At 43.0% G+C, this 23,086-nt stretch overlaps 1 protein-coding gene across 2 annotated transcripts in view; it reads left to right on the top strand.

Moving 5' to 3' along the window:
• Positions 1 to 23,086, top strand: part of SLC12A5 (solute carrier family 12 member 5) — a 123,864-nt gene that overhangs the window by 56,521 nt on the left and 44,257 nt on the right. For both annotated transcript variants that reach the window (XM_075349749.1, XM_075349750.1), the window contains exons 5-10: positions 3,016 to 3,070; positions 3,733 to 3,863; positions 6,190 to 6,431; positions 19,022 to 19,233; positions 19,408 to 19,572; positions 22,717 to 22,815. In XM_075349749.1, the coding sequence (XP_075205864.1) occupies positions 3,016 to 3,070; positions 3,733 to 3,863; positions 6,190 to 6,431; positions 19,022 to 19,233; positions 19,408 to 19,572; positions 22,717 to 22,815 (904 nt within the window). The remainder of the gene's footprint in view (positions 1 to 3,015; positions 3,071 to 3,732; positions 3,864 to 6,189; positions 6,432 to 19,021; positions 19,234 to 19,407; positions 19,573 to 22,716; positions 22,816 to 23,086) is intronic.

The following is a 23,086-nucleotide window of genomic DNA, read 5'->3' as shown; positions in this document are numbered from 1 at the left end:
CACCACAACATAACCTCAAACTCTACTTGCTAGTGCTACACTACCACAGCATAACCTAACCTACAACTCTCTGCTTTGTGGTGCCACACTACCACACCTTAATGAAACTTCTAACTCTCTACTTGGTGGTTTCACACTACCACACCATAACCTAACCTACAACTCTCTTCTTGGTGTTGTCCCACTACCACATTATAACGTTACCTCTAACTCTCTGCTTGGTAGTGCCACACTACCACATCATAACCTAACCTCCAATTCTCTGCTTAATGGATCCACACTACCATAACCTAACCTCCAACTCTCTGTTTAATGGTGCCACACTACCACACTGTAACCTAACCTCCAACTCTATGCTTGGTGGTGCCACACTTCCACACCATAATCTACCTTATACCTTTCTACTTGGTACAGCACCTACTATTCCACTACTGTAAGCCAATCTTTCTACGTAATAATATAATATTTACTCACTTATATAGCGCCATTAATTCCACAACACTTTACATACATTAGCAACACTGTCCCCATTGGGGCTCACAATATAAATTCCCTATCAGTATGTCTTTGGAGTGTAGGAGGAAACCAGAATACCCGGAGGAAACCCACGTAAACACGAGAAGAACATACAAACTCCTGGCAGATGTTGTCCTTGGTGGGATTTGAATCCAGGAACCCAGCACTGCAAGACTGCAATGCTACTTAAAATAATTTCCATTCTTCCCATCCCCTAGTATTGGGTCTTAACTCCTCTTGTCCCATCCCTTGCTGGGATATGGCTTCTCAATATAATATAAACAGTTAATATTGTTGGAGAAGTAATGTATTGCTAATTTATGAAGTTTGACCAAGGAATTGTATTTTCCTAGATTTTTAAGCTACATCAAAGGACATTTATATGTCTCAAAAACATAGGTAGAATGTTTAAAACTTAAAGAATACGTTTTTGTCACTATGATTAATGGAAATGGGTAATTTGGAGAATATACAAACATTACTTCTGGACCATGTAAGTAAAGTAAATAAATAAATGACCTCCCAGTAAATTTTTGGAATGTGTAAGGAAGTCCATACAAATTACAAATAAGAAGTACATTCAGACTTTATGCTGACGCCAACTTTGCTAAAGTTCAGACCCATTATCTCAGCACTGCAAGAAAACAGCGCTAATTAATGAGTCGAATCCTTACCTAACACCTTTAAAGAGGTATTATCATTATATAATTTTATGGTTAATCAACAGGATTTAGCAAAACAATAGGCCCTCTGAGCCTCTAGCCAATCTGGATACTGAAGAGACTCAGGTCTTGTTAGCAAAATCAGTTGAAGGGTATTTCAGATGTTCGACCCCTATTTTAGGAGATCTGTTGGCAGGTTTTTATGTGTGATCTGAGAGAAGCTTGACATAGGGACAGAGTCTCTGATTACAATGATGTGTCACTTACGACGCTGCGTGTTGCTGTTTCCATAAAATCAGTGATTTATCAGCAAGAGATTATCACTACATGACAAGCTGCGTCATGCCTCTTAGATCTCCCACTCTAGGTAACCCCATCGCCAGCACTGATTGGCAACTTTTTGTGTACACTGTGCATTGATAGATAGCAGTGAATCAGTGGTGTGGGTGGGGTTTTACAGAGCTTAGCATTCTTAGCACTGCTAGATTTGCAACAGAGTAAACAGTATTTGTATCAAACTGACAGCAGGCAGATCAACAAGTGATATATCGCTGAAATTAAGTTCTCAGCCTTAACATAATGAAGATCTCAGATTACATAGCAACAACCTGCTGACAGATTCTTTAAACAATAAGTGAAGAAATATCCTAGTTTATTATAGTTTGAAAAACTCCCCTCATTACCTGACCCAAATAAGTAAAGCTTTTACGACATGAGAGTTTTTCTATAGCCTGGAAAACATTGAATTTCTCAGATTTTCTTGACACAAGTTCTAAGGTGGCCAACAACACGCATATGACCATGTAGGACGTCTATGTATACTATCAGGTCAATACACCACAAACATAACAAACAAAGCAGTCCAATATCCGATTGTTTGGAATGTCTTATATTAATGTTCTGTGATATTATGTCTTCTATGTTTCATTCCTTATGTATGACATTGCATCCTCTGTATCTGAAGTGACACCTTTTTCATGTGATATCGGACATAACAGTCACCGCATTTTTATATCCTAAGTAACTGAAATTCTGTCTCCAAAAAGATCTTTTGGCCTTCAACCTCCTACCTACCAGATATAAGATACATTCTAACTATTATGACTTTTTATGTTTTTACAGTCTCCCAAAGAGACTACATCCTAACCCCTTTAACAAGCAAAATCATCATCAATTTTGCCCAACATATCTGAATAAGCCGTAGCTTCCTACCCAGTCCAAGTGCTAAAGCATTGCGTTCTATGGGAAAAAAAAAATGAGGACAAAACATGATACATGGCCTAATGTGAAAGTCTTGTGTTTTATGGCTGTCCACTGCATCTGATATCACATGTTCAGACTGTTCACTGCATCTAAAATCATGCTCCCTGGTTGTATGCTGCCTCTGGTGTCATATCCTGTGAATGTGCACTGTATTTGCTATCTCGCTTCTTGGGTGCATAGAGGTTCTCAGGTTATGTTGACTGAGGGTGCACTGCATCAAGTGTGCACAACATCTCGGCTCCCATTGTCTGAGTGTGTGTTGTATCTCAGGCAATGTAGTCTGAGTATGAACTGCATCTGATATCACATCCTGTGCACTGCATTTGATATCATTTACTCCCACCATGCACTGCACCAGAAATCCCCCACATTGCACTGCGTCTGACATCTTCACCTTACCACGCACTGTACCTGAGACAAATTCTCGTCATGGTGCACTGCTTCTCTTATCCTCCCATGATGCATTGCGTCTCATGTCTTCCCCCCTTATGATGCACTGCTCCTGTCATCATTTTCCCCACCCCATTATGCATTGGGTACAGGCTCATGGCGCCTACCTGTGTTTGCTCTGCAGACCATGCTGACTGCTATCTCAATGAGCGCCATCGCTACCAATGGAGTTGTGCCAGGTAGGGGGAATTTCAGATGAGCAAACTAAGGGAGATGCAGTGCGTGGGAGGAATTGGGTGGGGGTGCACAATACGGCTGGATGCAGACGCAATGTGTGTGGGGGGTGTTGGAGACTATATGCCAGATGCAGGCGCTTTGCATCAATCAGATTAAAAAGGAGCATAAGGGGATTAGTCCTTAAGAAGCATGTCTAGTAATCAAAATGCCTAGTAGAGAAGGAGGAAAGTATTGCAATGAAGTTTCCTTATCAATTTGTATTAGGCCACATGCACACACTGAGTATTTGGTGAGTTTTTTACCTCAGTATTTGTAGCCAAAACCAGGAGTGGAACAATCAGAGGAAAAGTATAATAGCAACATGGGCACCACTTCTGTATATATCACCCACTCCTGGTTTTTGCTTACAAATACTGAGGTAAAAAAATCACCAAATACTCAGCGTGTGCACGTGGCCTAAAGTAGTCTTTAGTAATTACTGTTATACTGTAGTTTAGCAATACATTATGAGGCCTAACATGTAAAATGTAATGTACTTAGCACAGCTATACTTGGGTGCAGTGCATTGATCAATAATTCAGTGGTTTGAGGTGCAGTACGGTGATACAATGTGTGATCTTCCCCGTTATCAATATATGCTTCTGAGAATTGTATCTCTCTGTAGCTGGTGGCTCATATTACATGATCTCTCGCTCGTTGGGCCCGGAGTTTGGAGGAGCTGTGGGGCTTTGCTTTTACCTGGGGACTACATTCGCAGGAGCCATGTACATTCTTGGGACCATCGAGATTCTTTTGGTGAGTTAGTAAGATTTACTTTTGGAAGTAACATTTACCCAGTGTTTGACAATTACACTTTAAGGCCCCGATTCATCATTTGCTATTTAGTAAAGTCACTTTCCTTTTTTTATGTCTTGGCCTTTTGGGGTATTCACTGATTTATTTTTTGACCCCTATTTCATCAAAATGGGGCACCCGTTTTATGAATTTGGCTCAAAATAAAAAATGCTCTTTATTTTTCTCTGTAAAGGGAACCTGTCATGCCCCCAGTGCACCCAGAACCATTAGCAGTTCTGGGTGCATATCTAGAATCCCTCTCTAACATTCCCAGCATAAAATAGCATACAAAAACAGATCTTTTATGAGATGCTAATTAGGGCAATGACTGGTCGCAGGGGTGTTAGTTCCCTGGCTAGTCAACCCACTTAGAATGTTATCAAGCCCCTGTGGGCATGATAACAGGCATTACAACAACCAGTGTCATGGCAGCATGCATGTGCGCGGCTTTTTACCCGTCAGCATTGAGCTTCTTTGATTCCAGATGTATGCTTGCCGGCTTCAAAGAGGCTCACTGCCCATGATTGGATGTCACCCGATCTTCTCATCATGCGCACTACTCAGAAGCTGGGTGTATGTTTCTCGGCTTCAAGGAGGAGTTGTGTGAACGACTTCTGATCTTGGGCAATGAGCTTATTTAAAGCCAGGACGCATACACCCCGCATTAAAGAAGCTCAATGCTGACTGGTACAAAGCCACGTGAACGCTCAGTTTGTATCGCGCTGCCATGACGCTGGCTGTTGTAAAGCATGTTATCATACACACAAGGGAGTGATAACATGCTAAGTGGGTCAACTAGCCAGGGAACTAATGCCCGTGCGACTAAGCACAGGGATAATTAGCATCTCATAAACAATCTGTAGAAATACTTTTTCTAAAGATCTCTTTATGTATGCTACTAAATACTGGGACTGTTAGAGAGGGATTCTAGATATGCACCCAGAACTGCTAGTGGTTCTGGATGCACAGGGGACCTCTCAGGTTCCCGTTATAGCATAAAAAGTTGCAAACACTTTAAAAATGTGCAAGTTTGTCTTAAAATGCGCCAAATTGAAAACTCAGCTGGAAACTTTATTCCACGCAGAGACTAAAGTGAGATGAGCCCCCCCCAAAATGTGATAGTTGGTAAAAGCAACATTTAATAAATCTGTGTAAAACATTTGGCTTCTAAAGTGGTCGAGGAAAAATTTAAAAAAAACTTTAAAAGAGAAACACAACTTAAAAAGTGGCACAAAAGGTATAGGGAATAAGGCACAAATACTAAAGCCACTAAAAAAAAGTAAATTACTCCAGAAAAATGGAGAATCTACAATGATGAATCGGGGCCTAAATATTTTGATCTAAGATCATAAGTCCAACATATGATGATGATGATGATGATGATGAAACAAAGCACGTACCAAAAAGGATAAAAAAGGCCAATAAAATGCCTTTCAAAATAGTTTTAAATGTTCTGTATTGCTAGTTTCCTTGCTTGGTAAGAACTGTAAAGTGATTTTTTTCCCCCACAATAGACTTAATCTAATTACCTATTCACATAATCTGTGACAAATATCTAATTGGGAGCTCCATCACTAGGACCTCCAGTGATCACTGAAGTCCCCTCCTCCCCCTACTAGAGTAATGTCAGCCAAACCTGTCAAAATCGACGGGTTCAGCCAACAGTCTAATGTGTATGGGGGCCCTGGGTTGTCAGGGTAGTTAGGGATCCAGCATGTCTGATTTCAGATTTCCAATTTCTTTGTTTTCCTGGAGATAAGAAACCTCCAGACATGTCTGATGATGGCTTCCTCATAGAGAACATAGGAACTCTAGGCTAAGGTGGCTGTTGGCTGAACAATTGGCCGAACCATCATTTAGCCGACAGCCGACTAATATGTACTAGATTGTCCTCACACCACTAATCTTCATTATTGCACACTCACAGTAGGCTACAGCTTGAAAAAAGTTAGAACAGCATGCAGTCTTTTGCTTCATTCAGTGTGTAGGGCTGATGAAAACAGAAACGGGCAATACTTGGTTGTTTTCATTAGTCCAACAAGATTTTGTCCTCATATTCATTAATGCATTACTTCTACTCCTTTCAAAGTTCTATCTACATGAGGAACCTCTGACCCATACTGCTGATTGTTAAAGGTCCCAGTGTTGGGTTACTAGTGATCACCTACCTAGATTTGCGAAATGATTCTATTGTAGGAAAATCATCTTAATGGTTCATCACAAGTTAATAACATCTCTGAAAGTAAAGTGACTTTTCTTAATCTGCTACATCTTTTTCTTTATCCAGACATATCTCTTCCCTAATATGGCTGTCTTTAAGGCACAAGATGCTAGTGAGGAGCCTGCTGCACTACTTAATAACATGCGTGTATATGGCACATGTGTGTTAAGCTGCATGGCCATTGTGGTTTTTGTGGGAGTGAAGTACGTCAATAAATTTGCGTTGGTGTTCTTGGGTTGTGTGATCCTATCAATCTTGGCAATATATGCTGGAGTCATTAAGTCTGCCTTTGACCCACCAGATTTTCCGTGAGTTTTCTTTAATTCTACTTCTAAGTTTGTATTCCTATGACTGCTTTGTTATCGTTTCATTTTATTTAAATATTTTCTTGACAATTAAACATGTCTTACTTTGTATTGGGGTATACACAATACATTTGTTAATACACTTTTGATGATGCTTACACATTAATATCCCAATAAATCTTTAATAAATGATCCGGCATCCCTCCTACCCTTATAACCATGAGATGTGCTAAAGATGCTATGAGACATATTTCTACTTCTCATCTCTTATCATGAAGTAAGAGATATAAAATAAGTCAGACCGTTGTGAATTGGAACAATTTTTGCTTTCTTTCAACCTACAAATAACTGTAAAGTGTATTTACACTGCAAGATAATCATGAATGGGTGTTGTTATAAAAGGTTAATTTCCTGATTATCTTGCCATGGAAACAGGCTGCCAATCAGCTGATAAATGAGCCAAACACTAGTTCATTTGGTGAAATGATCTTTTGTAAAACATAAAAGATCATCGTTTTCGGTGGCGCACTGATTGTCCTGTGTAAACTCACGCTGCTTAGAACCATGGCAGGCTATGCAAACTAAGCTGTCTAGTATAGTGTGCATCGTTTTTCTTTAGTTTGCCTGTGTAAATAGGCATTCAGTCAAATTCAGTAGTGTTGTGCCAATGGTCAGTCTGTGTAAACAGACATTTACTCACCCATATAAATGGTGAGGAGAGTCTAGACAATAGAAGCATATAGAAGGTAACTAAGCACTCAAGGGTAAATATCAAATGTAATATTATTGAATAATATAATTAACTAGAAGGTGGCCCGATTCTACGCATCGGGTATTCTAGAATTTACATATTGTGTAGTTCATGTATGATTTTTGTTATATATATATATATATATATATATATATAGATGTTGTTGTGTGTAGTTACCAAGTGTTTGTGTAGGGGCTGTACATGTTCTGGGTGTTGTCTGGGTGTGACGGGGGGTGAGAGCGGTGTTGTATGTGTGTTGCGTTTGTTGCGTTGTTTGTGGAGCGCTGTGTGTCTGTAGCGTTGTGTGTGTGTTGCGCGGTTTGTGTGTGTGTGGTGTGTTTTGGGGGGAGGTATGTTTTGTGCAATGTGTGTGTTGTGCGGTATGTGCGTATATTTGTGTGTGCCGCGGTGTTTGTGTGTTGGGTGCTGTGTGTGCGCAGCGTTGTCTGTGTGTGTGGGTGTCTGTGTAGGGCAGTTGTTTGTGGTTCCCAGTGTGTGTGTGTGTGTGTGATGTATGGTGTGTGGTGTGTTGTGCAGTGCGCGCGCGCGTGTGTGTGTGTGTTTTGGGGGGAGGTGCGCACTCCCAAACGTGCTCCATCCCCCATGCAGCGCACTCCCCATCGTGCTCCATCCCCCATGCAGCGCACTCCCCATCGTGCTCCATCCCCTATGCTGCGCACCCCCCATCGTGCTCCATCTCCCATGCTGCGCACTCCCAAACGTGCTCCATCCGCCATGCTGCGCACTCCCAAACGTGCTCCATCCGCCATGCTGCGCACTCCCAAACGTGCTCCATCCGCCATACTCCGCACTCCCCATCGTGCTCCATCCCCCATGCAGCGCACTCCCCATCGTGCTCCATCCCCTATGCTGCGCACCCCCTATCGTGCTCCATCTCCCATGCTGCGCACTCCCAAACTTGCTCTACCCGCCATGCTGCGCACTCCCAAACGTGCTCCATCCCCCATGCTGTGAACTCCCCATCGTGCTCCATCCCCGATGCTGCGCACCCCCCCATCATGCTCCATCCCCGATGCTGCGCACCCCCCATCGTGCTCCATCCCCCATGCTGCACCAGCATCAGCCTCTCTGCCCCCAGCATCAGCTTCTCTGCCCCCAGCATCAGCCTCTCTCCTCCCAGCATCAGCCTCTCTCCTCCCAGCATCAGCCTCTCTCATCCTAGCATGAGCCTCTCTCCTCCCAGCATCAGCCTCTCCTCTCTGTCCCCAGCATCAGCCTCTCTCCTCCCAGCCTTCCCCAGCATCAGCCTCTCTCCTCCCAGCCTCCCTCCTCCCACCCTCCCCCAGCATCAGCCTCCCTCTCCCAGCCTCCCCCAACATCAGCCTCCCCCAGCATCAGCTTCTCTTCTCTCAGCCTACCTCTCCCAGCCTCCCTCCTCCCAGCCTCCCTCAGCATCAGCCTCCCTCTCCCAGCCTCCCCAAGCATCAGCCTCCACCAGCATCAGACTCTCTCCTTCCAGCCTCCCCCAGCATCAGCCTCCGCCAGCATCAGCCTCTTTCCTTCCAGCCTCCTCCAGCATCAGCCTCCCTCTCCCAGCCTTCCCCAGGATCAGCCTCTCTCCTCCCAGCCTCCGTCCTCCCAGCTTTCCCCAGCATCAGCTTTCCCCTCCCAGCCTCCCTCAGCATCAGCCTTCCCCAGCATCAGCCTCTCTCCTCCCAGCCTCAGCCTCTCTCCTTCCAGCCTCCCCCAGCATCAGCCTCTCTCCTTCCAGCTTCCCTCAGCATCAGCCTCCCCTTCCCAGCCTTCCCGAGGATCAGCCTCTCTCCTCCCAGCCTCCTTCCTCCCAGCCTCCCTCAGCATCAGCCTTCCGCTCCCAGTCTCCCCCAGCATCAGCCTCCCCAAGCATCAGCCTCCACCAGCATCAGCCTCTCTCCTTCCAGCCTCCCCCAGCATCAGCCTCCCCTTCCCAGCCTTCCCCAGGTTCAGCCTCTCTCCTCCCAGCCTCCTTCCTCCCAGCCTCCTTCCTCCCAGCCTCCCCCTCCCAGCCTCCCTCAGCATCAGCCTTCCGCTCCCAGTCTCCCCCAGCATCAGCCTCCCCAAGCATCAGCCTCCACCAGCATCAGCCTCTTTCCTTCCAGCCTCCCCCAGCATCAGCCTCACTCCTTCCAGCCTCCATCAGCATCAGCCTCCCGTTCCCAGCCTTCCCCAGGATCAGCCTCTCTCCTCCCAGCCTCCTTCCTCCCAGCCTCCCTCAGCATCAGCCTTCCCCTCCCAGTCTCCCCCAGAATCAGCCTCCCCAAGCATCAGCCTCCACCAGCATTAGCCTCTCTCCTTCCAGCCTCCCCCAGCATCAGCCTCCCCAAGCATCAGCCTCCACCAGCATCAGCCTCCCTCGTCCCAGCCTCCCCCAGCATCAGCCTCCCCCTCCCAGCCTCCCCCATCATCAGCCTCTCTCCTCCCAGCCTTCCCCATGATCAGCCTCTCTGCTCCCAGCCTCCTCCAGCACGCCGTGCTCCTCTGCCGACACTCACACACCCGATCGCATCCACTCACACACACCCGATCGCATCCACTCACACACACCCGATCGCATCCACTCACACACACCCGATCGCATCCACTCACACACACCCGATCGCATCCACTCACACACACCCGATCGCATCCACTCACACACACCCGATCGCATCCACTCACACACACAGACACTGACGATATCGCACATACGCGCTGATACTCACAACATCCGGACATACCACATGCCTCTGGCCATGTGATCCTCCGTCAGGTCCTGGAAGATCACAACAGCACAGTATCGAGGCCGAGAAGCAAGTGATATCGCCGGATGCTGTGAGTATGTGGATGCGATGTGTGTGTGAGGTGTGTGTGAGGTGTGTGTGAGGTGTGTGTGAGGTGTTTGTGAGAGTGAGTGCGATCTGATGTGTGCGTGTATGCGTGTGTGTGTGCTGTTATGTTTGTGCGTGTGGAAGTCCCGCCACTGCAGGACCTTGATTTACTGGTAACTATGCAAGCATGGTTACCAGCGCAACACGTCCCCCGCTCGCACGGGAGCCAACACCAGCATACGGCGGCGGCGTACGCTGATGTGGGCTCCCGTTGGTGAGGGGGGAAAGGGGGGGGGAGTACAGTACTCACCTGGGATTCGTGGCTCCGTGACCGTGTCAGTTCGGGCAATGCGGTCGGGGGGCGAGAGCTAACGTCTATTGCGTGAGGGGGCGGGGCGTGGCGTGGGCGAGTTGCCAATGCCTGCAGGGTGCCGGGGCGAGAGGCCAATCTGTGGGGGGGGGGCAGAGCCTGGGCGAGCGGCAGGCCAATCCGTGTGGGGGCGCAGCCGGGGCGAGAGGCCATCCGTGTGGGGGGGCGGGGCCATGGCGAACCCAGCGGCCAATCAGCTTTGTGTCACCGTAAGGACATGTCACCGTGACACAATTTTGGAGCATGACAGACAGACAGACAGAATAAGGCAATTATATATATATAGATTAGTAAAAAATCATAAACTTATTGGGGAACAGCACAGAAAAAAGTGCAAGAAAATATCATTAGATAGAGGGACCAACATAAAAGGCATGTACTGTATCATGTAAAAAACATAAGCAAAGTAGTGTGGACTGAAAAATATATATTAGGGGAGATTTTCCCATCATCTTGATTTCAATGGGAGGCGGATCTGCAGTACCCAGCTCCAGCTGTCGTCAGAAGACGGGGCAACTCTGGAACTGAGCATTTCTGGCTACCTGCTGTTGATGTTGGTGCCAAGAATAGCTGAACAGCTAGGTGCCCTGTGTCAGACCACGGCCAATCAGACATTGATGATCTATCCTAAGTGGATAACCTCTTTAAGTGGGTGTATCGTGGAAAAGCTCTTGGAGAATTAATCATTTTGTAAGGAACTGTAATTATACCATGTATTTAACCGGATTTAACGAGAAGTGGAGTTTGGGTGCTCCTCTTTTTCATAGGTCCAATTATGCATAAGGTTAGTCAAGGCAGAAAGACCAATACAGTGTTATAGACTAAAAATAGAAATACATTGAGGCCGTTGACATCTCCTTCTTATATCTCTTCTTTTCTGTTTCTTTCAGCTTTTCAACTTCATAATTGTATACAGTATATTCCTCAATAATTATAGTACACAATAATGCTGTCTCTATGACCAACAATATATCTACAACAATCACTATTATTTACAAAAACACAGTCATGGCCAAAGTTGTTGGACCTTTGAAGTTTTTATAGAAAATGATGTATTTCTCCCAGAAAATTTTTGCAATTACATGTTTTGTTATACACGTTTATTTTCTTGGTGTGCATTGGAGCAACACAAAAAAACAGAGAAAAAAAGCAAATTGGACATAATTTCACACAAACCACCAAAAACGGGCCAGACAAAATTGTTGGCACCCTCAAGGAAATATTTGGTTACACACCCTTTGGAATAAATAACTGCGATCAATCGCTTCCTTAACCATCAAAAAGCTTCTTTCATCTCTCAACTGGAATTATAGACCATTTTTCTTTTGCAAACTGCTCCAGTCTCTCATATTTGAAAGCTGCCTTCTCTCAACAGCAATCATAAGATCTCTCCACAGGTGTTCAATGGGATTTAGATCTGAGCCCATTGCTAGCTTCAGAAGTTTCCTACTCTTTGCTTCCATCCATTTCTGGGTGCTTCTTGAAGTATGTTTTGAGTCATTGTCCTGCTGGATCTAGGACGCAAACCAAGCATTCTGACACTGGGCACTACATTGCGCACTAAAATCCTTTGGTAATCTTCAGATTTCATAATGCCTTGCACAGTCAATATACCCAGTGCCAGAGGCAGAAAAACAAGCCCAAAACATCTTTGTACTTCCACTATATTTGACTGTAGGTATTGTGTTCTTTCATTTTTTATAGGCATCATTCTGTTTTCAGTGAACAGTAAAAGGATGTGCTTTATCAAAAAGCTCTATATTGGTCTCATCTCTCCACAAGACGCTTTCCCAGAAGGATTTTGGCTTACTCACGTACGTTTTGGCAAACTGCAGTCTAGCTTTTTGTGTCTGTGTGTCAGTAGCGGAGTCTTCCAGGGTCTCCTGCCATAGCATTTCATTTCATTCAAATTTCGATAAATCAGTAGCACTGACACTGATGCACCCTGAGCCTGCAGGACAGTTTGAATTTCTTTGAAGCTTGACTGGGGCTGCTTATTCACCATCTGGACTATCCTGAATTGCAACATTTCTTCAATTTTTATCTGCCATCCACATTCAGGGAGATTAGATACAGTGTCATAGGTTGTAAACTTCTTGATTATGTTGCGCACCGTGGACAAAGGAACATCAAGATCTCTGGCGGTGGACTTGTAACCTTGAGATTGTTCATATTTTTCACCAATCTTGGTTCTGAAGTCATCAGACTTCTCTTTCTGTGCTCCATGCTTAGTGTAGCTCACATTGACACACAATACAAAGATTGAGTCAACTTCTCTCCTATCTATCTGGTTTCAGGTGGAATTTTCATATTTCCCATACTTGCTACTTGCCACAGGTGAGTTTGAATGAGCATCACATGCTTGAAACAAAGATATTCACCCACAATTTTGGAAAGGTGCCAACAGTTTTGTCCAGTCTGTTTTTGTTTTATTTTTGTGAAATTAAGTCCAGTTTACCCTCTTTTCTTTTTTGTGTTGTTCCAATACACACAAAGAAAATAATCATGTGTATAACAAAATGTGTAATTGCAATAATTTTCTGGGTGAAATACTTCCTTTTCTGGAACAATTTCAAGTGTGCCAAGACTTTCGTCCATTATTGTCTGAATCTACTAAACTGCCTCATTAAAATAATATTAGGACTATGCTGCCCCTTACCTATAACTTTATTATTACTATAAACTATAAGAAAATAGATTGTTTCTTGATAAATAAATGTGTCCCTTGATTTAATCTCACCAGATGTCTTTAATATTCCATATAAAATTGAATTAACATATGCAGAAATTCTGCTTAAAAAGAAGCTGAGTCCCAGGGCACGTGCAGTGCTAAAAATTCTGGTGTTAATTCCTGGGCAGGAGTAGAAATGTAAAAATAACAGAAAACATAATTAAAAGTACTTTGTAATGAAGGCCCAAATGTCATGTCTATAGGGCTGTATACTAAAAATGTAGAGGCCAGTTTGTAAATGCAAACCTACTTTATATTAATTATTAATGTTTTTATTTTTTATTATTTTCATTGTTACTTTTGCTTATGTTTTGCCTATTTTAAAATAGACTTTATTTTAAAAATAATCAATAAATCTAAGTACCTGTTAAGGAAACAGATTAGATGGGTATAATTTACCTATGCATGTTTACGCAGGATTCATACATGCATGAAACACAGACTGTACTGTGATCGGAAGGTCCGACCATTAGGTCTCCAAATCAGAGTTACCTGCTTCATAAGCATCTACAGTAGTAGCAGTTAGCTCGGGTTGGGAGACTCCGGCAGATGGGGCAGGTTTTCCGATCCCAGTATAGGCTGTATTTTAAAAAATTGTAAAACCAGCCTTCTGCAGATTTAACTGTGACCTCATAGCTAGTCTTTATTCAAAGAGCAAGCCAGAAAAAGAATTGGATGTTTTCAGAGTACAGAAAATCCTCTCCATCCCAACCCCAAATAAATAAGACTTTCACTGAGAGGTTTGATTGGACTTTGTGGATAAAGCTTCAAATGAAATGTCTTCAGAAAAGCAATGAAATGAAACTATAAATTGTGCACTTTATATGCTAATATGTTTTCTATAGACTGTGATATTAGGTAGAAAATAATTGATGACAAAGTGCTCTGAGGCACAAATCCTCTGATCAAAAAACAGACAAATAAAGAGGTCTGACAAAAAAAACTGATGACGGCACTCCCAAAATGCAATCTAAACAGGTGCAAAACTGAACATGACATATATTAACAAAAAAAGAGAGTTGTACTCTGAAATGATAAAGCATACAATTAATGTAAGAATGTAGACATGCATTACTGCTTAAGGAAATCTAGGAAAAATTGAGATACTTAGCATACAAAAATGTCAATTTTTATATCTGCCCCGTAGCCACGTCAAGGCATATCTCGTATACTGGGAACCTACACTGAACTGAAGCCTCTCTCTTGGTTAAAAACCTCCATGTGTATGGGCAAGAAGGAACCTGCTACTAGAGAATATAATCAACTGTGGCTAATGGAGGAGGGGTGCACAGTCAGAGGACTCCATAATCTAGACAAAAAAAACTGACGGCACTTCCAAAATACAGTCTGAACAGGTGCAAAACTGAACATGACATATAATAACAAAAAAAGACAGTTGCACTCTGAAATGCTAAAGCATGCAAACAAAGAATGTAAGAATATAGATATGCATTACTGCTTAAAATTTTATTCTCTAGTAGCAGGTTCCTACTTGGAGGTTTTTAACCCAGAGAGAGGCTTTAGTTGAGTGTAGGTTCCCAGTATACAAGAAATGCCTTGATGTGGCTACTGGGCAGATATAGAAATGGCCATTTATGTATGCTAAGTACCTCAATTTTTTTTAATCTATATTTTACATTCATTGTTTGCTTGCTTTAGCATTATCAGAGTGCAACTATCTTTTTGCTAATATAAAGGGTTCAATTCCACTAGACAAGCAAATTCAGGTGTAAGAAATTCTGCACCAAATTTCGGTGTGAGTTGTTATGCAAAAAATTAAGGTGGGGTAGTTATGCTGCAATTTGGTAGAATACTGATTCTGAGAATAGCTGAGGGGTTGTCTCAAGTTTTTAATAAATAAATATTGCAAATAGATTATAAAAACATGCCATTTTCAGTTTACCTTTTATTAAAAATACACTCCATTTTAAAAAATGGAGGGATTATTGTTATAGTTTACTGCTCGTTCCCTAGGTTGTCAGCTATCTGCAATCTATCAGAGGTGGCCGGTTTCCTAGACAAGGGGTGTTTGCTCTTTTAGCTGTTTGTTATACAGCTTGCAAGTAGCAATGGGCAAACCCACAGATGATCGGGTTCGATGGGTCCGGCTAGACTTAAAGAAAAATCCGGTTCGGGACCGGACTTGAACCTGAACACCTGCCAAGAGCCAAACGCCATGGGAACCCGAACATTGTGCTGTAAAATGGTGGTAGAAAGGCCTAGGGGGATTAAAGCAGGACGGTTATACTTATCGAGTCTCCAGTGCGTCTTTTGAACTGCTTGCGGGTCCACTCATTAACCCTCATACATATTTACTGCTTCCCCTGCCGTCCATCAGTCCCAGTGTCTGTGATTGGTTTCAATTAGACTGAGCCCCCACCCTGTGTGACAGCATCTGTGATTTGTTGGAATTACACATGCTACCTCCATCCTTATAGTGCTGTAAAAATAAATAAATAATTATGCAGATAAACAATACTGTTACAGGCTGCAGCCCCCAACTGTGTGCTTATCTTGGCTGTGTATCTAAATAAGAGACACCCTATGCGCCTTTTTTTCCTCAATTAAAAAAAAATAAATAAATAATTAAAAAACCCGGTGTGTGGTCCCCCCAATTTTGATACCCAGCCAACACAAAGCTAACAGCTTGGGGCTGGTATTCTCAGGCTGGGGAGACCTAAGGTTATTGGGCTTCCACAGCATGCAGGCACCCAGAATTGTCGCATCCATTAGATGCTACAATCTCGACACTTTACACTGCTGATCCTGATTGCCCTTGTGCAGTGGCAATCGGAGTAAATTAAGGAATTAGGGTATGTGCGCACGTTGCTTTTTACCTGCTTTTTACCTGCTTTTTTGCTGCTTTTTCTTTTGCGCTGTTTAATGCCAAAATGGATGTGTTCTTCTATTCAAGCAAAGTCTATGGGAATTTGGGTTTCTTGTTCACACTATGTTGTTCAAAATGCTGCCTTTTTGTGGCAGAACTTTGGTCAAAAACTCAGCTTTTCAAAGAAGCAACATGTCAATTGTTTTTGCCATTTGGGTTTTGCACTGCAAAGCTGAGTTTTTGACCAAAGTTTGGCCACAAAAAGGCAGCATTTTGAACAACATAGTGTGAACAAGAAACCCAAATTCCCATAGACTTTGCTTGAATAGAAGAACACATCCATTTTGGCATTAAACAGCGCAGAAGAAAAAGCAGCAAAAAAGCAGGTAAAAAGCAGGTAAAAAGCAACGTGCGCACATACCCTCAATCACTGCTCACAGCTGGCACTAAGCCCTATATTAGTAATGGGTAGGGTAAATGGGACCCCACCATTATTAATCCTGTAAGTGAAAAGAAATAAACACAAACACAGAAAAAATCCTTTATTTGAAATAAAATACAAAAAAACACCATCTTTCTCCAATTTATTAACCCACCAAACACCCAGGTCTGATGTAATCCACATGACATCCCATGATAATCCCAGCTCTGCTACATCCTAAAGTCGCAGGGTGTGGGCATATTATAAAACATGACCACCCACTGCGGCTTCAGGCCGACACTGACTGAGCTGCAGCTGTGACGTCACTGAGTTTATCTGTGGTCACAGCTGGAGGTTCCCACGGTACTCCACCTGTGACTGTAGGTAAACTCACCTCAGGTGAACTCATTGAAGTCATTGACCTTACCACATGTGAACTGAGTTCAATCAGACCTGCATCTCCTGGCAGAAAACCATGTTATTTTGGCCGAGATGCAGATTTGGTGCTGAAACTTATACACCAAATTCCTGCACCTAATCTACATCTTCTGGTGACATCAAAACACAATGCGGTTTTGGTGTGGTATTGATGCAATTTTTTGCCAAGAGATGTAGATTTGGTGCAGGAATTTGGTGTATAAATTCCAGCATCAAATTTGCATCTCCTGTCAGAAAACCGCACAAAAATGGTTTTGGTGTGGTTTTCTGCCAGGAGATGCAAATTTGGTGCTGAATTGTCTGCACCAGATTTCTGCACCAAATTTGCATCTCCTGGCAGAAAACCGCACCAAATCACCGACACTGTCACACAGGGTTGGGGCATGACTTGACGGCATCCAATCACAGATTCCGGGATAGATGGTGGGTGGGGTAAGCAGTGAATATATATGAAAGGTAATGAGTGGACCCGGAAGTAGTGTGACAGCCACGAGGAAGGTCGGTAAGTATAATGGTCCTGATTTATTCCTTATTTTCTTATTTTTTCCCTTTTTTTCCAATTCCTATCATTACTCGGGTAGCTGAACCTGAATAGTTACACAGATTTCCCTAAGAAGTTCTTGTCGGGGTCCGTGCACGAACACTACGTATCCGGTACGGACCCCAAACTTTACAGTTCGGATTCGCCCATCACTATTTGCAAGTGCTACTTTGAAGCTGTCAGCCAACTTCAGTGCCCATGTTTCTCTGATGCTGCAAAGGCAGAGGTGCCTTTGTTTGTAGCATGGGAAAGGGAGCAAGTATAAGTATATAGCTGCCACTATAAAAAAAACGGACAATAACAGTGAAGGATTTGCTTGCCGTATATGAAAATAATAGGGTGACAAAAAATAGACAATTGCCACACCGTATGTACGCCAAATTAACAACTCACATAGAACATACCCAACAGTGTTCAAGATATCACCAGAATCATTGGCATAGCGCTATGCCATGCCCGGACAAACTATGCTGGAAGTCCGTACTATACTGAAGCCTTTGGTTTCTTGACCACAGTCCCCTGATGATTAAGTGAATTAAGAAATGCGTTGGGAGGTCTAAGAACGTCTAAGGTCAGACAGTTGCCGTTTGAGCCGTATTGTGAGGCTGCTCTCTGCTCCCTCCCCTCTTGGACAACATCTATTTCATTATTTCTTACCACAGTGATGTTTAACCAATGATTCTGGTGATATCTTGAACACTGTTGGGTATGTTCTATGTGAGTTGTTAATTTGGCGTACATACGGTGTGGCAATTGTCTATTTTTTGTCACCCTATTATTTTCATATACGGCGAGGAAATCCCTCACTGTTATTGTCCGTTTTTGTTATAGTAGGAGCTATATACTATACTTGCTCCGATTAGAACCCAGGTTGGTTTTACAACCTTATATGTTGTGTGGTAATGATTTTAACTACTAATTATTAAAAGCTATATTTTAATTATCACCACATTATTATTTATACCATTTGCTTGGCTGTTTATTTGTGACTTGGTAAAGCATCGACACATACTTTTCTATAGCATGGGAAAGGCACTGCCATTAGCACAACCATGATGCTGGTCCAACCATGACGCTGGTCCAACCATGAGACAGACCGACTCATGATGCTGGTCCAATCATGACACAGGCCCAATTGTGACGCTGGTCCTATCATGACACAAGTCCAACCATGACGCTGGTCCAACTATAACGCTGGTCTAACCACGACCGTGGTCCAACCATGACCCTGGTCCAACCGTGACACATATCCAACCATAACGCTGGTCCAACCATGATACAGGTCCAATCATGATGCTTGTCCAATTATGACATAGGTCCAACCATGTTTCTGGTCCAATCATAATACAGGTCAATTCATGACGCTAGTCCAATCATAGCACAAGTCCAACCATGACACAGATCCAACCATGACACAGGTCCAACCATGATGCTGGTCTAATCATAACACAGATCCAACCATTGTGCTGGTTCAATCATGACACAGGTCAAAAATAGTGAAAGAAATATAATTCCTGGTTCCAATTGTGAACACAGTAATATAATGCTGGGTGAAGATAAATAAAGTATAAGCTTATTCTCTTATTTTTTCACAGTCCCACATTTAAACAAATATTCAAAAGAAAACTTTTATTTTTATTTTTTTCACCTGTAATTCTTTATTAATATGCACAATTTCTGCTGTCCTCTTTCTTCACTTCTTTTCAGTATCTGCATCCTTGGCAACCGCACTCTGTCCCGAAAAGGTTTTGATGTCTGTGCTAAGTTTATAGACATCGGGAACGAGACAGTCACCACCAAGCTGTGGGCTCTTTTCTGCTCCTCTCCATTCTTGAATGCGACATGTGACCTGTACTTCTCTCAGAATAATGTCACAGAGATTCAGGGCATTCCTGGAGTAGCTAGTCCTCTTATCCAAGGTGAATTGTTACAGAGGCAGATAAAAACCTGCTGTTAGTAAAAGGAGAAACAATTTTATACAATGATAGAAACCATAAAATATTGCGTGGAGATTAAAATTAGCAACATGATTCATATCTGAAAGTACATTCTGGAGGGTAATCATCTTTTACTTTTTCTATTTAACTGTTTAGAAAATGTGTGGTCGAATTACTTAACTAAAGGCGTTATCGTGGAGAAAAGTGGCTTGCAATCTGCATCCACTGGAGATCCAATCAACATAGACCAACCATATGTCTTTAGCGACATGGCAACATATTTCACATTATTAGTGGGAATATATTTTCCTTCAGTTACAGGTAATTTTTTCTTTCTTGTATTCTTAAAGCCATGGCTTTTTTGTGCTGATGTAGCTGTATGAGGGTTTGTTTTATTATGAGACAAGTAGTATTTTTTCAGTGGCATAATTTTGAAGTATAGTTAAAGGGGTTGTCCATTATTAGGATAATCTCTTCTGGTTCCACATGTTTTCCCCAGGTAAAATATTAAATCCTATATTCACCTCCGTAATTGGCACTCTTCCACCAGTGTCCAGGTTTACGTAGGGTTGTGATGTCACGTGATCCCCACATCTAATCAGTGCTGACTTCTTTCTCCCCGTCTTGAAACCAAATGAGCAATCAGCAGGAAGTAAGCGTAGCCACTGAGCTAATTTCCTGTTGATTAACTCATTTTGTCTGAAGCGGAGAGATAGAAGCCGGCGTTGATTAGATGTGGGGCTCACATGACATCACAACCTCCTGTGAGCCCCGACACCGCTGGAACGGAGCTGGTACAGGAGGCGAGTATAGGCTTTATTATTTTGTGGAATCAGAAGGGGTTGTCCTAGTAGTGGACAATCCCTTTAATTGATTAACCTTTATATATAACCTCCCCGACCCGAAACACACAATCACACAACAGTTTGGCTATTTCTTGCGTTTACAATTTATTATGGTGTTCACTATGCAGACTTAAAAGATTACTATCTTAGTTTTTGTGTGTTTTTCCTTTACACGCTGCGACATCGCTAATGCGGAGTCGTTGGGGTCACGAAATTTGTGACGCACATCCGGCCGCATTAGCGATGTTGCTCTGTGTAACACCGATGAGCGATTTTGCATCATTGCAAAAACGTGCAAAATCACTCATCGGTGACATGGGGGTCCATTCTCGATTATCGTTACTGCAGCAGTAACGATGTAGTTCGTCGCTCCTGCGGCAGCACACATCGCTATGTGTGACGCCGCAGGAATGAGGAACCTCTCCTTACCTGCCTCCCAGCCGCTATGCGGTAGGAAGAAGGTGGGCGGGATGTTACGTCCCGCTCAGCTCCGCCCCTCCGCTGCTATTGGGCGGCCGCTCAGTGACGTCGCTGTGACGCTGCACGGACCGCCCCCTTAGAAAGGAGACAGTTCGCCGGTCACAGCGACGTCGCCGGGCAGGTAAGTATGTGTGACGGGTCTGTGCGATGTTGTGCGGCACGGGCAGCGATTTGCCCGTGTCGCGCAACAGATGGGGGCGGGTACCCACGCTAGCGATATCGGGACCGATATCGCAGCATGTAAAGTAGCCTTTAGACTAATATTTGTCAACATTTTTATTTTCTAGTCTTACAAAAAGACTTTAACTTTTATGAGTTTAATTATTTTAATGCCAGTCACTGTTCATGATCACGATTGATCGCAGCGTCTAAAGTTGGCTTTACACGCTACGATATCGTTAATGCATTATCGTCGGGGTCACGGTGTTTGTGACGCACATCCCGCGTCATTAACGATATCGCAGTATGTGACACTTTTGAGCGACCTTAAACGATCGCAAAAGCGGTCAAAATCGTTTGCCGCGGAGAGGTCGTCCTGAAATGAAAAATCGTTTTCTGCTTATTAGCGATGTTGTTCCTCGTTCCTGCGGCAGCACACATCGCTGTGTGTGACACTGCAGGAACGACGAACATCTCCTTACCTGCATCCACCGGCAATGCAGAAGGAAGGAGGTGGGCGGGATGTTACGTCCCGCTCATCTCCGCCCCTCCGCTTCTATTGGACGCCTACCGTGTGACGTCGATGTGATGCCGCACGAACCGCCCCGTTAGAAAGGAGGCGGTTCGCTGGCCAGAGTGACGTCGCAGGGAAGGTAAGTAGTGTGACGGGGTTAAGCGAGGTTGTGCGGCATGGGCAGCGATTTGCCCGTGTCGCACAACCGACGGGGGCGGGTACGATCGCTTGAAATCTCTCTAGCGAGATCGCAGCGTGTAAAGCCCGCTTTAGGCTATTTTCCAACTTGCACTGAGCCTCCAATAGGAGACTTTGATAGAAATCCTGTCATTGTTACTTGAAGAAAAAGTAGATTTTTGTTTTCCATTAAAATGACACACCACTTAATGGAAATCAAAATTACCTAATTATAGTCAATGGAGTTCATCTACTATTATGAGACAGATTAGTTTCATTCATGTTGTAGTAACATAGAATGTAAGCCCACAAGGGCAGGGCCCTCTTCCCTCTGTACTAGTCTGTCTATTGTAACTTATATATGTATTCTGTATGTAACCCCCTTCTCATGTACAGCACCATGGAATCAATGGTCCTCTATAAATAAATAATAATAATAATTAGGAACCGGAATAGAGGAACTTCGAACAGTAGTGTGAAACTAGCTCAGGGGGTAAACTGACATGCGGCACGGCTTCCCAAGCTGTGAAAATACGCTGCATGAAGAACCCTGATAGTGTACATGGATGTTGCATTCTCCCATAAAGAACACTCGCGTCTCTGCAAGAGGAATGACATTGCATCTAAAACGCAGCATCTCCTGATCGTGGGCACGTACCCGTAAAGAATCTTAATTTCAAGAGAAGGCCATCTGATTTTGTTTCTTATCTGTATTGTATTCAGTAGCTCCTGACACTTCTGCTCCACCTACCTCTTTGATTAGGAGAGGAGCATCGGCAGGAGGATGTAATTTGAGCATTGGAATATTCAACCTGACAATATTTTTAATCACTTTTCACAGTTTGAGATAATTGAGCTTTAATGAGAAACCATGTTATCACTTCTGTGTAGTGATTTATAAAGCTAATTCCTTAAAAGTGAGCATTTAAAAGCAATGTTAAAAAGAACAAAACAATATAAAAATAAAAAACTAAAAAGATTATAGCTTTATCTTAAATATAAAAATATCCCCGTTGCATTATGAAAATCTACTGATCTGTCATATTGATAAGTCTAAATAAAAGGTGGCAAACAACCCCCTCCCCCCTTAAATCAGAATTAAAACCAAATGTATTTTTGACTTTAAATAAACAAATGGGTCTATAGATAAGGGGTGATAACTGCATGAAAGTGAGAATGGTAGGTTGTGTGAATCATGGTAAAAGCATTGTCGTTAGTTACTCTTTATACTCTGTCACCTTATATCTGGCTCAGTAATTACTTTCTGTTCTCACTTTTTTAATCACCTAGGAATAATGGCTGGTTCTAACAGGTCTGGAGATCTTCATGATGCACAAAAATCTATTCCCATTGGCACTATAATGGCTATTGCCACTACATCTTTTGTTTGTATCCTTTACAAATAGCTGAATAATTGTAATTATCTGTTATGCCTTTTAGTATGTAATGGACAAATGTATTCTACCAACCTGGGACTGGCTTTTGTACAATATAACATACAGTATGTTCAGGCAGTATTACTAAAGAATAAGTTATTAGTAAATACATAATTGTCTGACAAGTTTTTTTGTCAAAAGTATTTTTCAGAATTTATGGTTTTTCTTAGTTTTCCATGTCACCATCCATATTAACAATAGTCCTTAAATCTTACTTTCTCTGG

Source organism: Anomaloglossus baeobatrachus, chromosome 5, assembly GCF_048569485.1.
Source record: "Anomaloglossus baeobatrachus isolate aAnoBae1 chromosome 5, aAnoBae1.hap1, whole genome shotgun sequence".
NCBI classification, from domain to species: domain Eukaryota; kingdom Metazoa; phylum Chordata; class Amphibia; order Anura; family Aromobatidae; genus Anomaloglossus; species Anomaloglossus baeobatrachus.
Note: the sequence above shows the minus strand (reverse complement) of the source record. Positions and strands in the feature narration are given on the sequence as shown.